This window comes from Trichomycterus rosablanca, chromosome 25 (genome assembly GCF_030014385.1).
Source record: "Trichomycterus rosablanca isolate fTriRos1 chromosome 25, fTriRos1.hap1, whole genome shotgun sequence".
In the NCBI taxonomy this organism is placed as follows: Eukaryota; Metazoa; Chordata; class Actinopteri; order Siluriformes; family Trichomycteridae; genus Trichomycterus; species Trichomycterus rosablanca.
Window position 1 is genome coordinate 13,817,144 of NC_086012.1, and position 13,783 is coordinate 13,830,926.

At 45.6% G+C, this 13,783-nt stretch overlaps 2 protein-coding genes across 2 annotated transcripts; both read right to left on the bottom strand.

Annotated features, from left to right (window-relative positions):
• Positions 1-3,033: 3,033 nt before the first annotated feature.
• On the bottom strand, positions 3,034-7,098 carry LOC134302232 (collagen alpha-2(IV) chain-like). The gene is given in 7 exon segments (XM_062987268.1): positions 3,034-3,263; positions 3,314-3,511; positions 3,514-3,573; positions 5,147-5,335; positions 6,289-6,405; positions 6,786-6,893; positions 7,074-7,098. Coding segments are annotated over 7 exon segments (927 nt in total).
• A 541-nt stretch (positions 7,099-7,639) lies between these two features.
• LOC134302233 (collagen alpha-5(IV) chain-like) lies at positions 7,640-13,449 on the bottom strand. Its single transcript, XM_062987269.1, has 15 exons — positions 13,414-13,449; positions 13,245-13,325; positions 12,775-12,958; positions 11,376-11,483; positions 11,086-11,304; positions 10,843-11,010; positions 10,597-10,764; positions 10,288-10,407; positions 9,353-9,463; positions 9,024-9,140; positions 8,852-8,950; positions 8,650-8,721; positions 8,120-8,248; positions 7,939-8,037; positions 7,640-7,866 (listed from the first exon to the last, which is right to left on the bottom strand). The coding sequence occupies exons 1-15, from the start codon at positions 13,447-13,449 to the stop codon at positions 7,640-7,642; spliced, it is 1,938 nt and encodes a 645-aa protein (XP_062843339.1).
• Between the last annotated feature and the right edge of the window lie 334 nt (positions 13,450-13,783).

Genomic DNA, 13,783 nt, shown 5'->3' on the forward strand with positions numbered 1-13,783 from the left:
GGGTCTGTGACTACCACATGTATGTCAAATCGCTGGTGAGTGACCTTCAGTCAGCCATGCTATTAGCACAGAAAAACTCAGCTGTAGAACAGGAGCACCAGGCACAGCAGTATAACAAAAAGGCCAAAGGTCTCTCTCTGTCAGTTGGTGATCAAGTCCTTGTAGCTAACAAAGGGTGCAGAGGGAAACGCAAACTCGCCGACAAGTGGGAGCCATGTGTCTACACCGTTGTGTCTTCCAAGCCATCGCTACACATCTACAAGGTTCAGAATCGGGATGGAAGTGAACGAGTGCTGCACAGAAATCTCCTTCTTCCAGTCAACTTTCTCCCCATAGACGAACCACTAAATGAAGTCTCCAGTCTTGTCAACGGTAGTGTGGAAAGCCAATCCCTATGTAAAGATAATTCTGAACATGATCACGATTCAGTTCTTCCGAATGCAACTGCTTCAGTAGCCAAGGCCTTGTCCACAGTTGACAGCTTAGATGGTAGCTGGACTTCCTTTTGGGTACAGGAGCACTCTACAGACCCGGACAGAGCTGCTGGTTTGGCTGAAGATGAGTGTGATAATCAGAGTCTTGGTGACTTACAGACGGACACTCTTGCTGAAGACCTCCCTCATGACAACATTCCCCCTTTGCCCAACCCAAGTACTGGACAATCCTCAGCAACAGATTGTTCCAATCAAAACCATGTTCCACTCACTTCTAGATTTGGGAGAGCTATTAAGCCAGTTTGCAGGTTGATAGAGTCAATGGTCCAGTTAGAATCCATATTTGGGGGTAATGTGTCTGTGCCTGAGATTATTCAGGTCTAATGTGATTAAAAAAAAAAAAAAAAAAGTAAATGTTTTTCATTCTAAGTTCCATGTATAGTCAGATGTTACATGGGTGCAGAAGAGTAAATGTTTTTCATTCAAAGTTTAATGTATAGTCAGATGTTGTATGGGTGTAAAGGGCACCTTGTGTATCTATGGGATGACTAGAGAACTGATCAATCTCTGTATCTTCATAACCTTTGATTAGGTAACTGCTGAGTTGATAAGCATACCGGTTTTACAGTGGGTATGATGCTGGCTGGTCTGAATTTATTTATATGTTTGTTTTTCTACTCATTGAGTATTCATGTTTATTAATATCCCCTAATCGGTTTAGAATTTTGTGTAATTCTTGGGGGGTGAGTGTAACATAGTTAAAAATCCATATATGTTCATGTTATAATTACACATAATTCTCTTTTTACATATAGCCTTATTGGTGCTGGGTAAGTTCACATTGGGACGTCCCGTCCCCTTCCCGCCTTTCTTAAAGTCTCCTCCCCTCCACCTACCTCCTCCCTTTTGAATTTTGTACTGTATGAGGAGGTAGGTATCACAATATGCTCCAAATTAAATCTATATTAATCATACACGTTTAGTTAATATAAATATCTCACCAAGTTTATATATAGATTTCTGGGTACATTATTATTATTATTATATTATATTATTATGTTATATTTTGTTGATAGTCAGTTTTAAAGTGAATAATACTTCTAATTATATTGCTAATAATGCACAGCATGGTCCACGCAATGTATAAGTCTGTTCTTTATATTCTTTTTATATGAAGATGTGAGGAGTGTAGAGGAGAAGCAGGGGATTTCTACCGGTACTAAGGGCTATATTGTTTTGTTAACAGGTATGCATAATTATATGAATAAATCTGAGAAATTCTGAGTTATACCAGTTGGCTATGCTAATGCACAGAGCGTAATGGAGTGACGTCATTGCTGTATGTGTTTGTCTGGTCTGTAAATGAAAAGCAATTGTTATTATTATTATTGTTGTTTTAGTAATTGTCTTGTATTATATTGTAATCTTTATTATAAGCCCTGCTTCTGTCCGGCCCTTTTGAATTTTGTACTGTATGAGGAGATGTGAGGAGTGTAGAGGAGAAGCAGGGGATTTCTACCGGTACTAAGGGCTATATTGTTTTGTTAACAGAATAAAATCATCATCGAATACACAACGCAGAGTCCATTTGTCTATTGTGGTAGCAGAGTCGACATCCACCGGTTACACTGGCAGAGTCTTTCTGTTACGGGGCTCAAACGCCTCGTGTTATGTTTTCCCAGATCTTATAACAGTCTGGTTAGACCCAAAAGCAGATTTGAAAAATTGCAGTGAGTGAGATTTGAACCGGGATCGCTGGTGTTATAGAGCCTTGCTCTACCCGATTCACTATGGGCTTGGTTAAAGAGCTTGTGACTTTGAACTACTTAACGGTTTTAAATGATAATCGTTGAATGTAAATAAATAGCAGAAGAGATATATATATATATATAAAGGAACTTTGTGTTTGTTGAAAAAAGGGAAAACAGAGAGGAAAGACTGACTGAATTAGCGGAGACCGCAACTTGATAATAAAAAATAAAACATGTGGTTTCGAACCCCACACGTCAGCGTACTGAGCTCGAGAGACTGATGCACTAACCACTACTCTATTCTCTACTCTACTCTGAATCGCTTATTAACATGCGGGAAATGAAACAAAGGATGCCAAACAAACCCAAAATAGATACACAAAGAAAAACTAATCTGATGAGCTACCCGCTGGCTGTTGAGACCTCAACAAAGGTGTGAGGTTACTAAAGAAATAATAAATTACTTTACTTTTCTAAAACTGTTCCAGTTATTTAAACAGGGAGATAAACAAAAAGGTTTTTCTTTTGGGGGAAACCAATGTTCCCAAAACAGAGAAAAAGAGGACGGAAGATTTATTTTAAGAAGCAAATACCAAAGTACCGGCAAGGTCTGATATTACTAGATTAACACAAGACTCTGCGCCAAGTGAGCCGTGCGCAGCCTTTATAAAGGTGCTGCACAGCTGATGTCAATCAGCTTAATTATCCCTGGGTGTGGCACGCGTTCTCCCTCTAGTGGTGGGCGGATGGCGGTGTCTTACACTGGAGCTTTAAGTTCATTAAACGATCAAAAACGACATTTCGGGGGAGGGTGATGTGGGTACCCACGAGCTGCAGGACGGATCCCATCACCGCTTCATGCACACGTGGCATCGGCTGACGCGCGCCCGCTGCTCCCCGGCCGACTTCAGTACGCCGGGCACCGGAGCCAGACCGAGCTCCTCCTCGTTGCTCACCCGAGTCAGCCAGAAACTGTAAACATTGGCGAAATAGTGGCACGTTCCACGTGGACCCTGGCACTCCACGAAGGGCTGCGACCTGAAGTCCTTCAGACAGCTCCCGGATGAGGTCAGGGAGGGTTCACAGGTCAACACACACACACACACACACACATAAAAAAGGTGCGATTATTTACTCTCCGTATGAAGACACTCACCATGAGGAAGGAGTAGCCGATCCACAGTCCACTCCAGCCCGCAGGACAAACGGGCACGCTGGCGTCCTGGCTGTGAACCGCCACAAAATCGGGCGCCTCGCAAACCACGCACCGACTGATGTACTGGCGGATCGCTGCGCCCGCCACGAGCATCATGGGCAACGGGCTTAGTTACAGTTACAGTAGGAGAAGGGCATGGTGCTGAAAATACGCAAACAAGAACCGGCCCGACCTAAACAAACAAACAAACAAAACAATGTTATAAAACAAACAAACAAACAAAACCTTATAAAACAAACAAACAAAACAATGTTATAAAACAAACAAACAAAACAATGTTATAAAACAAACAAACAAACAAACAAACAAAACCTTATAAAACAAACAAACAAGACCTGGCCTGGCCTAAACAAACAAACAAACAAACCAACATTATAAAACAAACAAACAAGAACCGGCCTGACCTAAACAAACAAACAAACAAAACCTTATAAAACAAACAAACAAAACCTTTAAAAAAAAAAGGCCTGGCCTAAAACAAAACCTTATGAAACAAACAAACAAAACATTATAAAACAAACAAACAAAACAATATAAAACAAACAAACAAGACCCGGCCTGGCCTAAACAAACAAATAAACCAACAAAACAATGTTATCAAACAAACAAACAAACAAACAAAGCAATGTTATAAAACAAACAAACAAACAAAACAACAAACAAACAAAGCAACATTATAAAACAAACAAACAAGAACCGCCCCGACATAAACAAACAAACAAAACCTTATAAAACAAATGAGCAAACAAACAAACAAGAACCGGCCCAGTCTAAACAAACAAACAAACAAGACCGGCCCAGCCTAAACAAATAAACAAACAAGAACCGGCCCAGCCTAAACAAACAAACAAACAAGAACCGGCCCAGCCTAAACAAATAAACAAACAAGAACTGGCCCAGCCTAAACAAACAAACAAACAAACAAGAACCGGCCAAGCCTAAACAAATAAATAACAAGACCCGGCCCAGCCTAAACAAATAAACAAACAAGCAAGACCCGGTCCAGCCTAAACAAATAAACAAACAAACAAGACCGGGCCCAGCCTAAACAAATAAACAAGACCCGGCCCAGCCTAAATAAACAAACAAACAAGACCCGGCCCAGCCTAAATAAACAAACAAACAAGACCCGGCCCAGCCTAAACAAATAAACAAACAAACAAGACCCGGCCCAGCCTAAACAGATAAACAAACAAACAACACCCGGCCCAGCCTAAATAAACAAACAAACAAGACCCGGCCCAGCCTAAACAAACAAACAAACAAGACCCTGCCCAGCCTAAACAAACAAACAAACAAGACCCGGCCCAGCCTAAACAAACAAACAAGACCCGGCCCAGCCTAAACAAATAAACAAACAAGACCCGGCCCAGCCTAAACAAATAAACAAACAAGACCCGGCCCAGCCTAAACAAACAAACAAACAAACAAACAAGACTTGGCCCAGCCTAAACAAACAAACAAGACCTGGCCCAGCCTAAACAAACAAACAAGCCTAAACAAACAAACAAACAAGCAAGACCCGGCCCAGCCTAAACAAACAAACAAGACCCGGCCCAGCCTAAACAAACAAACAAGACCTGGCCCAGCCCAAACAAATAAACAAACAAAACAAAACCTTATAAAACAAACAAACAAACAAGAACCGACCCGACCTAAACTGACAAACAAACAAAACAACGTTATAAAACAAACAAACAGGAATTGCTGGCGGTGTGAACATGAATCTGAGCTGGACACTTTACCCAGGTCCTGCGTGATCGCTTTCTCCTGACCCTCCATATAGAGCAGACTGTACCCGCTCCAGAGGAACGCCATCCCCGCCGGGCACTCTGGCACCGCCTCCGTCTGACTGTGGATCACCAGGAGGAATCCAGGCTGCCCCGAACCTGCTGGACCTGGGAAACCTTCATCTCCCCTGGCACCCGGAGGACCTGGAAGGGGACGAGAGAAGGGGCATGAAATCAAGGGTTCTGTGTGTGATGAGTGTACGGGGGGTCGTGCCCTAAAGAAGGGGCATCAGATCCCAACAAAGAGAAGAGGACATCAGACCCCCAAAAAGGACCCTAAAAAGACCTCAAATGAGCAGAAATCAGACCCCAAAAAGGAAGGCATAAGACCCCAAAAGAAGGGGCATCAGATCCCAAAAAAGAGAAGAGGACATCAGAACCCAGACCCTCAAAAAAAGAGAAAATCAGACCCCAAAAAAAGAGAAAATTAGACCCCAGAAAAAGGAGAAAATTAGACCCCAAAAAGGAAGGCATAAGATCCCAAAAGAAGGACATCAGACCACAAAAAGGGGGGCATTAAACCTAGACCCCAAAAAGGACCCATAAAGGACCCAAAAAGGAGGACATCAGACCTCAAAAAGAACATCAGACCTTAAAAAGGAGGGCACCAGACTCCTCCAAAAAGGGCATCAGACCCTAAAAAGTAGGGCATCAGGCCTCAAAAGGGGGGGGCATTAAACCTAGACCCCAAAAAGGAGGGCACCAGACCCCAAAAAGGACCCAAAAAGGAGGGCATCAGACCTCAAAAAGAACATCAGACCCCGAACAGAAGGGCATTAAACCTAAACCCCAAAAAGGAGGGCATCAGACCCCCCCAAAAAGGGCATCAGACTCTATATAGGAGGGCATCAGACCTTAGAAAGGAGAAAATCAGACCCCCAAAAAAAGGCACCAGACCCCAAAAAGCACCCCAAAGAGTAAGACACCAGACCCCAAAAGAGGAGGGCATCAGATCCCAAAAAAGAAGGACATCAGACACTCAGAAAGAGGGCATCAGACCCCAAAAATGACCCCAAAAAGGAGGGCATCAGACCTCAGAAAGGAGAACATCAGACCATATTATTTTATAGTATAATATTATTATTATGATGTTATACCTTGTTGCCCCACAAAGCCTTGTGCTCCAGGTTCTCCGGCGTCTCCAAGAGCACCCGGGTGTCCGGTAATCCCCGGCGGTCCAGATAACCCCTGAGGTCCTGCCATGCCCTTCTGTCCTGAACAGATCCCAACATCATGCCATTTAATGATCAGACAGAATCATGCACAGTCTGAGAGGGTGTGCGTCGAGGTAATGGACCTCACCGGCGGGTCCTGGACTTCCTGGAGGTCCGGGTACTCCTGGCGGTCCTTGAGGTCCAGGTGGACCCGGCTGCCCTGGTGGTCGGGGGGGTGGGAGTGGGCAGCAAAACTCGACCCGCGTTACCTTTGGCGCCTGGAATACATGCATGAGGAAACACACAGAGATTATTTAACTTTAGAGAAACAGTCCTGCACAGAGTCTTGTGAGAAGCCCTCTGAGAAGACTCTTCATGAAGTCTAGTGTGTGTCCTGTCTACTGACCGTGACCCTGACTGATTGTAGTACAGGTTCTTACCCTTGTGACCTTTCAGTCCTTTTTCACCCTGGAGCCCAGGCGGTCCGTCTCTTCCTCTGAGACCCTCCGGTCCTGTGATGCCCATCAAACCAGGTAATCCCCTCTGCCCTGGAATAATCACACATCAGATTCTTAGACCTTTAGCACGTCCTAATGCCGATCCCCACTCTGATTGAGGAGAACGAAGCTAACCCACGCCCCCTCGACACGTGGGCAGCAGCCATATGCATTTTTTCGCCTCATGTGGATCAGGACTGTGTACGGAGAGACACACCTTGATCAACGCACTCCTTCCCCCTATATCGTTGGTCATGTGGCCGCTCATCCCAGCCGATACGATGTATTCAAGATCCCAGCTCCGGTGTGCTAGGGTGTGTTTTATCGCTGCGCCACCTGAGCTATTGCTAACTGAATTGCCGTAGGATAGCTAGGACGCCTCATAGTGCAGACAAAAGGACTCATTTCGGTGCTGGTCAAGGGCCAGGAAGGTAGCAAAGGCCACCAGTCATCCCAGTAATGGATCCCAGTTACGTTACGTTTGAATCATTTTATTTCCTTGCACTACATCCACTACAGTTTCCCTTCAAGGTCCAATGAAGTAATCAATCAATCAATCAATAATGACATGGTTTGGCCAGTCTGCTGTCAAGGAACTCCCTTGGTTCTCTTTAAATCGTGATGATTGTGAGCCTGGCTTCGACTAAACAGGCACAAATTCCCACAAACGCACTCTAAAACCCCATAAAAAGCCTTCCCAGAAGAGTGGAGGCTGTTATACCTGCAAAAAAAGGAAAGGCAACTTCATATCAGTGACCACACCAACAAACTCACAAACTCACCGATAAGTGGACGATCTAATCTTTGGGTCCCGGTGGTCCGTGGTAACCTGGGTAGCCTGGCGGCCCTGACAGACCCCTCACACCGGCGGGTCCTGGAGGTCCCGGTGGACCATCGTCTCCTGGATCTCCACGGAGGAGCAAACCTGGAGGTCCAGTCAGACCTGCCGGACCTGGACACACATGTAGGAATGACCGGTCATGTCTCAGTATCTTCATCATTTCTACAGCTGACTGAATGATACCTAAAATAATTATGATTTTAACACAACAGTCATAACAAAAACTTCTAAAGGATTCCAAACGAGAACATGAACCTGGAGGTCCTGGGTATCCCGGGTCTCCCCTGTGTCCCGGAAGTGAAACATCACAGGATCTTCCTGAAACCCCTGGTGCACCTAAGAAGCCCCGAGGACCTGAAGAAACATCAGCAGGATTTATCAGATGTACATAGATGTCGGACACCAAGAGCTCGTATTTCTGACCACTTTCTGATACCTGGGTCTCCTGTAGGTCCTCTCTGACCCTTCGCTCCTGGTCCCGAAGCGCCTTTGATTCCAGGATCACCGGGTGGACCTGGATGCCCTGGATCACCTCGGAACCCAGGAAGACCAACGAGATCTGAACCTGTGATTAGGAATCGGGAGTGTCAGAGCAGATCTGCAGGATCCATCAGTACTGGAAGATCATGTTCTGTTTTATCTGTTTATCATGGTCAGGGTGGCGGTGCAGTGGGTTCGGCTTCAGCAAAATCACTGAGCGCAATACAGCAACACACTGCGTATAGGACCACCATCCACCCTCCACCCTCAGACGTAGCCAATCATGCCCAAACAGCTCCTGCACCTTTGAAGTAACTACACTGCGAACTGTTGGGCGGAGACCCCCTGCAGCCCAGTGGTGACCCCGTGGTGACTAAGCGTCCTGTAACATCTACACCGTGATCCAAAATGTGTTTCCCATCAGGCAGTGCGGAACTGCACACACAAACTCCAGGAAAACAGGATTATGATCTAGATCCTTCTCACCTCTCCAACCTTTCTCTCCTTTTGGACCAGGAAGGCCGTCCAGACCCTCAAGACCGGCTGCTCCTCGATATCCTGGAAGAAAAATGAACGTTTAGCAAAGCACGCGGCCACAATTACGACTATGATGTACAAATAATGTCCATGTAGGTAACGTTGACGTACTATTAGCTAATCTTGTATGCACTGTGGATTGCAGCATTACCTTTTGGACCTGGTGGGCCTGGAGGACCTTTCAGTCCTGGTAACCCTGGAGGTCCGTGAGGACCCCGAGGACCCAAAATCAAAGGATCTGGACTCTGTCCTACAAGTAGAATGAATCGTCTATGATTATGCTACAAGACAGATTTATTCCTTTTAATGAAAACAAGGGTTACCTGGAGGCCCGAGGGGGCCTGGTGCTCCACGAGGAACTGAAAAACCAGGAGGACCAGGTTGTCCCTTCAGCCCCGGAGGCCCTGGGTCCCCAGGCTCTCCTGGATATCCGATCTCAGCTGTATAAGACAGAGATGGTTGTTAGTAGCAGTGAGTTGTTGGGTTTAGTGCTAGTAAACTAGTCATGCTGGTCATAGAGCACAAAAAGACTCACTGGGACATTCTGACCCCGGATTCCGTCCATAAGAAGACGTCCATAAAGAAGAAGACAGAACAAAGTCGATTAATTTGCACACATTACGTCTAAAAGACATTTAGAAAGAGATCTGACCTGTTCGTCCAGTTTCACCCTTGATGCCCTTGAGTCCGGGCGGACCTGGATACCCACTGGAGTCGCCTTTGTCACCTGGAAGAACATCATCAATGGTTACACCACCGTTCCCTGAATGTGGAACGTTATGAGCCCTTAATTATTAGTGCATTTTGATTTGACTTGTGGATTTGATTTTGAATGGATAGAATGGACATATTTACCCATCAGCCCACATTTAATCACGCTTAATGAGCTGTAATAATTAAAAACTGAAATACCTTATTAATAGAAGTATTGTGAACCTTATGGCGCTTGGGTGGCACAGCTTGGATCCAGGGTTAGAACTCCCAGCAGACCGAAATAATCGCTTATTTATTGAAGGGAAAGAAGAATGAGGCTTTTAGGCATTGAGACCCCACAATCTGTGCAATATTTTGGAAAAGCTAGATCCACTTAAACCCTGACCCAGAGATGTTCACAAATCACAAAATACGAGTCCAAGTTGAGTCACAAGTCTTTAGACTAGAGTCCGAGTCAATATAATCTACACTAAACATATATTATAAATGTAGCGTAGAAATAAAGAAATAATCTGTAAATTCAGATTAAAAAACAGATTAGCGAGTGTATTTAGCCGTTTACTTTGTGCTTTTACTTTTCTAGGTTCCAGTTAAAAGCTTAAACTGATGTTTTGTTTTCACTGCAAATCACGGCACAGCGGCCAAAATTCCAAACACAGCAAAAAAAATCCATAACCGCTGCTTACCTGAGCTTCTGTTCTTCCAGATGTTATTACATTTATAAGCGTGCGTCCCATTAGGAAAAGAATCCGTTATGTTGTAAATGTGCTTATAATTAAAAACCTCCAAACTTTGATACCTGAGCAGGACCAGCACCGGTCAGGAACGTTTCACAGAGGACAGAAAGAATGTGGACGGTGTAAAGACTCGTACCTTTGGGCCCCTGATATCCAATGTCGCCGGCCGAACCGGTCGATCCCTCATCACCCCTCACTCCTCTTCTACCTTGAGGTCCTTGTATGGCTGGATTTCCAGAAGGTCCTGGTGGTCCGTCTACCCCAGGACAACCTTTCGCTCCTTTAAAGCAACACTGTGCATCAGTCTACGCCTCTGTGGCCAATTTTAGGCTCAATTATGGTCAATTAATGACACAGAGAGGTCAGACTCCAGTCCTGGAGGAACTTGGCCACCAAGGATCACCACAGAGTTTGACACCCCTGTTAAACCCCTGAAAAACATTACCTTTTGTCCCAGGAAGCCCAGGCATCCCTGGATCACCAGGTTCTCCTCTTAAGCCATATGGTCCAGGAGAGCCTGGAGGACCAGGTGGACCATGTGGTCCTGAAAGACCTTTTGGTCCATTTCCAGGAAAACCAACCAACCCCTTGTCTCCTTTCGCACCACCGATGCCTGTCAAGAAGGGAATCAGTTAGCAGGATAACGATGTGAGATCATTCTCAGACAGATCTTGAATATCCAGCGTCATACCCTGTGGTCCAGGCGGTCCAGGCAGTCGTACGAGCCCTGGAGGACCTTGTGTGTCTGGTAAGACATTACAAAGTTCAAGTCTGGGTCCCAGTATTCCAGGTGGACCTGGATCCCCGTTGTCCCCATCTTGCCCCTTACATCCAGGATATCCAGGAGGTCCAGATTCTCCTAGACAGAACCCAACAGGTGATACACATGACGTAAAGTGACATTCCAAGACAGAACACTTGGCATGGAACCTACCTGGTAATCCAGGAGGACCTGTTAGACCACGGCTACCCTTCGGACCACAGCTTCCGGGTAGTCCTTGCGGTCCAGGAATTCCAGGTGTACCTGAGAAGGTTTCCCCCTTGGGTCCTTTAAACCCTGGTGGCCCAGGCAGCCCAAAAAAGCCTGGCGTGCCGACATAGCTGCCACCAGGCGGACCCTGATCACCTGGATCACCGGACGACCCTCGGGGACCTGGAGATGACATTCAGAGCAGCAGAGCAAACACAGAACAGAGGACAACAGAACATCCTGAAAGATCCTACCTGAAGATACGTAACCTCCGTATTCTCCATCATCTCCACGTTCTCCTTTTGGTCCTGTGGGTCCAGAGGTGCCCTCTAGCCCGGGTGGTCCCGGTGGGCCAGGGGGTCCTGATTGTGATGAAGGGGTGATTGATATTTCAAACTACCTCATTAATCAATCAATCATATTTTTGAAGTGCTGTACCTTGGTCGCTGTCGTGGAAGAAAAAATTAAGTTGTTTGTCACTGAAACTCGAACCTTGAATAAGTTTGTTTATACTGTTTAAGCTACTGAATATGTGAAATGAACACGATGTACTAGAACAGAATATTCCACTTCTGTTTGATAGCAAGTTAACAGTTTAACAACATCATTGCTCTTATCTATATGGGTTGAACCTCTATCTATAAAAAACATTACAAAGAATGTAATACTTCAGCCTGCATACTCTTTGCTGACTGTTTGGATCCTCTGCAGAGAATAAACTATCATCTTCTTACTAACTTCAGCTCTGACTCTAAGTGTCTCATTATAGTGTAATTGTGTAATTTTGGAATTCTGTCACCACAGTCGCCATTGTCGCCCTTTGGTCCAGGTAGCCCAGATGTTTCAGGAGGACATGGGAGCACATCCCCTAAATACACATGGCGGGAAATAAAAGTCAGAATAGTATACAAAATCTACACTGATCAAGCATATAGAAGCACTTTATAGTTCTACAATTACTGACTGTAGTCCATATGTTTCTCTGCATGCTTTGTTACCCCCTTTCATGCTGTTCCTCAATGGCCAGGACCCCCACAGGACCACCACAGAGCAGGTATTATTTGGTAGGTGGATCATTCTCAGCACTGCAGTGACACTGACATGGTGGTGGTGTGTTAGTGAGTGTTGTGCTGGAGTGGATCACCGTGTCCACTGACTGTCCACTCTATTAGACGCTCCTACCTAGTCGGTCCACCTTGTAGATGTAAAGTCAGAGACGATCGCTCATCTATTGCTGCTGTTTGAGACGGTCATCTTCTAGACCTTCATCGGTGGTCACAGGACGCTCGGCTGGATATTTTAGGGTTGGTGGATTATTCTCAGTCCAGCAGTGACAGTGAAGTGGCTGCTGTGTCTTATCCACTCATACCAGCACAACACACACTAACACACCACCACCATGTCAGTGTCACTGCAGTGCTGAGAATGATCCACCACCTAAATAATACCTGCTCTGTGGTGGTCCTGTGGAGGTCCTGACCATTGAAGAACAGCATGAAATAGGGTAACAAAGAATGCAGAGAGACAGATGGACTACAGTCAGTAATTGTAGAACTACAAAGTGCTCCTATATGGTAAGTAAGTGTAGAAATAAGGAGGTGGTTTTAATGTTATGGCTGATCGGTGTATATAAATATATATTTATATTCAGACCTGGAACACCTGGAGGTCCCGGAAACCCTGATGGACCATCCGTACCTGGGTCTCCTGGTGGCCCTCGTAGCCCTTTTTGACCTTGAATCCCAATGCCTTTAGGACCTGGAGACCCCTGGTAGCCTTTAGGGCCCGTGGGTCCCGGGTTTCCAACGTAACCGTCCAGACCTTCATAAGCGTCACCCTTAATTACAAAGAAAAAGCCGTTTTAATATAAACATACGGGTGTGGCGCTTATTCTCCACGTGATCAACTAGCAGGCACCCACCGGTGGTCCTGGATCTATATCACAATCAGCTTTAAATTCACTCAGACGCCCCGGACCTCCCCCTCCCTCTCATACTCACGTCCTCTCCGTCAGGCCCACAGCGTCCCGGATCACCTTTATCTCCCTAAAATAAAATTCCTCACGTCAGAACCTTCATTCTGTTCATGATTCTGTTCTGTAAAGCAGCTCGGCGTCCCCGTACCTTCTCTCCTTTGATGAAATGAACCTCAGGCGGTTCCACGATCTCGTCTGGACCAGGCGGACCCTGCAGTCCCGGTTCTCCCTGATGGAAAAGTACAGATTAATGAGATACATGAGTCTCCCAAGTGCTGATGGGTAACGAAATGCGCCAGTGATTTCTCTGATCTCGCCTGATCCATTAGTGGTCTGGAGCGGATCACAATCATATTTAACTTTGTGACATGTACTCGACAAGTAAACAGAAGGTTGCCAGTTCAAGCCCCACCATCCACCAAGTTACCACTGTTGGGCCCCTGAGCAAGGCTCTCAATTGTATATAATAATATTTGTGAGTTGCCTTGGATAAATGTTAAAAATGTAAGTAAGTACAGCTTGTGACTCTTTTGTGCCCATATAACCAGGGAGGAATAATTACATGGAACAGTGGTGTGTTGTTAAGGTCAGGAGGAAAGGACAGACTGTCACGAGCCGGACCCACACACAAGTCAAACCTACATCACACAAGCCGGACCTACATCACACAAGCCGGACCTACACATG

What these genes read in the sequence shown, in the direction of transcription:
- LOC134302233 (XM_062987269.1), bottom strand. Translation starts at nt 13,449, where the DNA reads ATGATTGTGATCCGCTCCAGACCACTAATGGATCAG. An exon ending in GGGACCTCCAGGTGTTCCAG is followed by an intron (nt 11,484 to 12,774) that starts GTCTGAATATAA and finishes CATCACAATCAG; the next exon opens with GACCCCCTGGCCCACCGGGA. An exon ending in AGGAGAGAAAGGTTGGAGAG is followed by an intron (nt 8,249 to 8,649) that starts GTGAGAAGGATC and finishes TCCTAATCACAG; the next exon opens with GTTCAGATCTCGTTGGTCTT.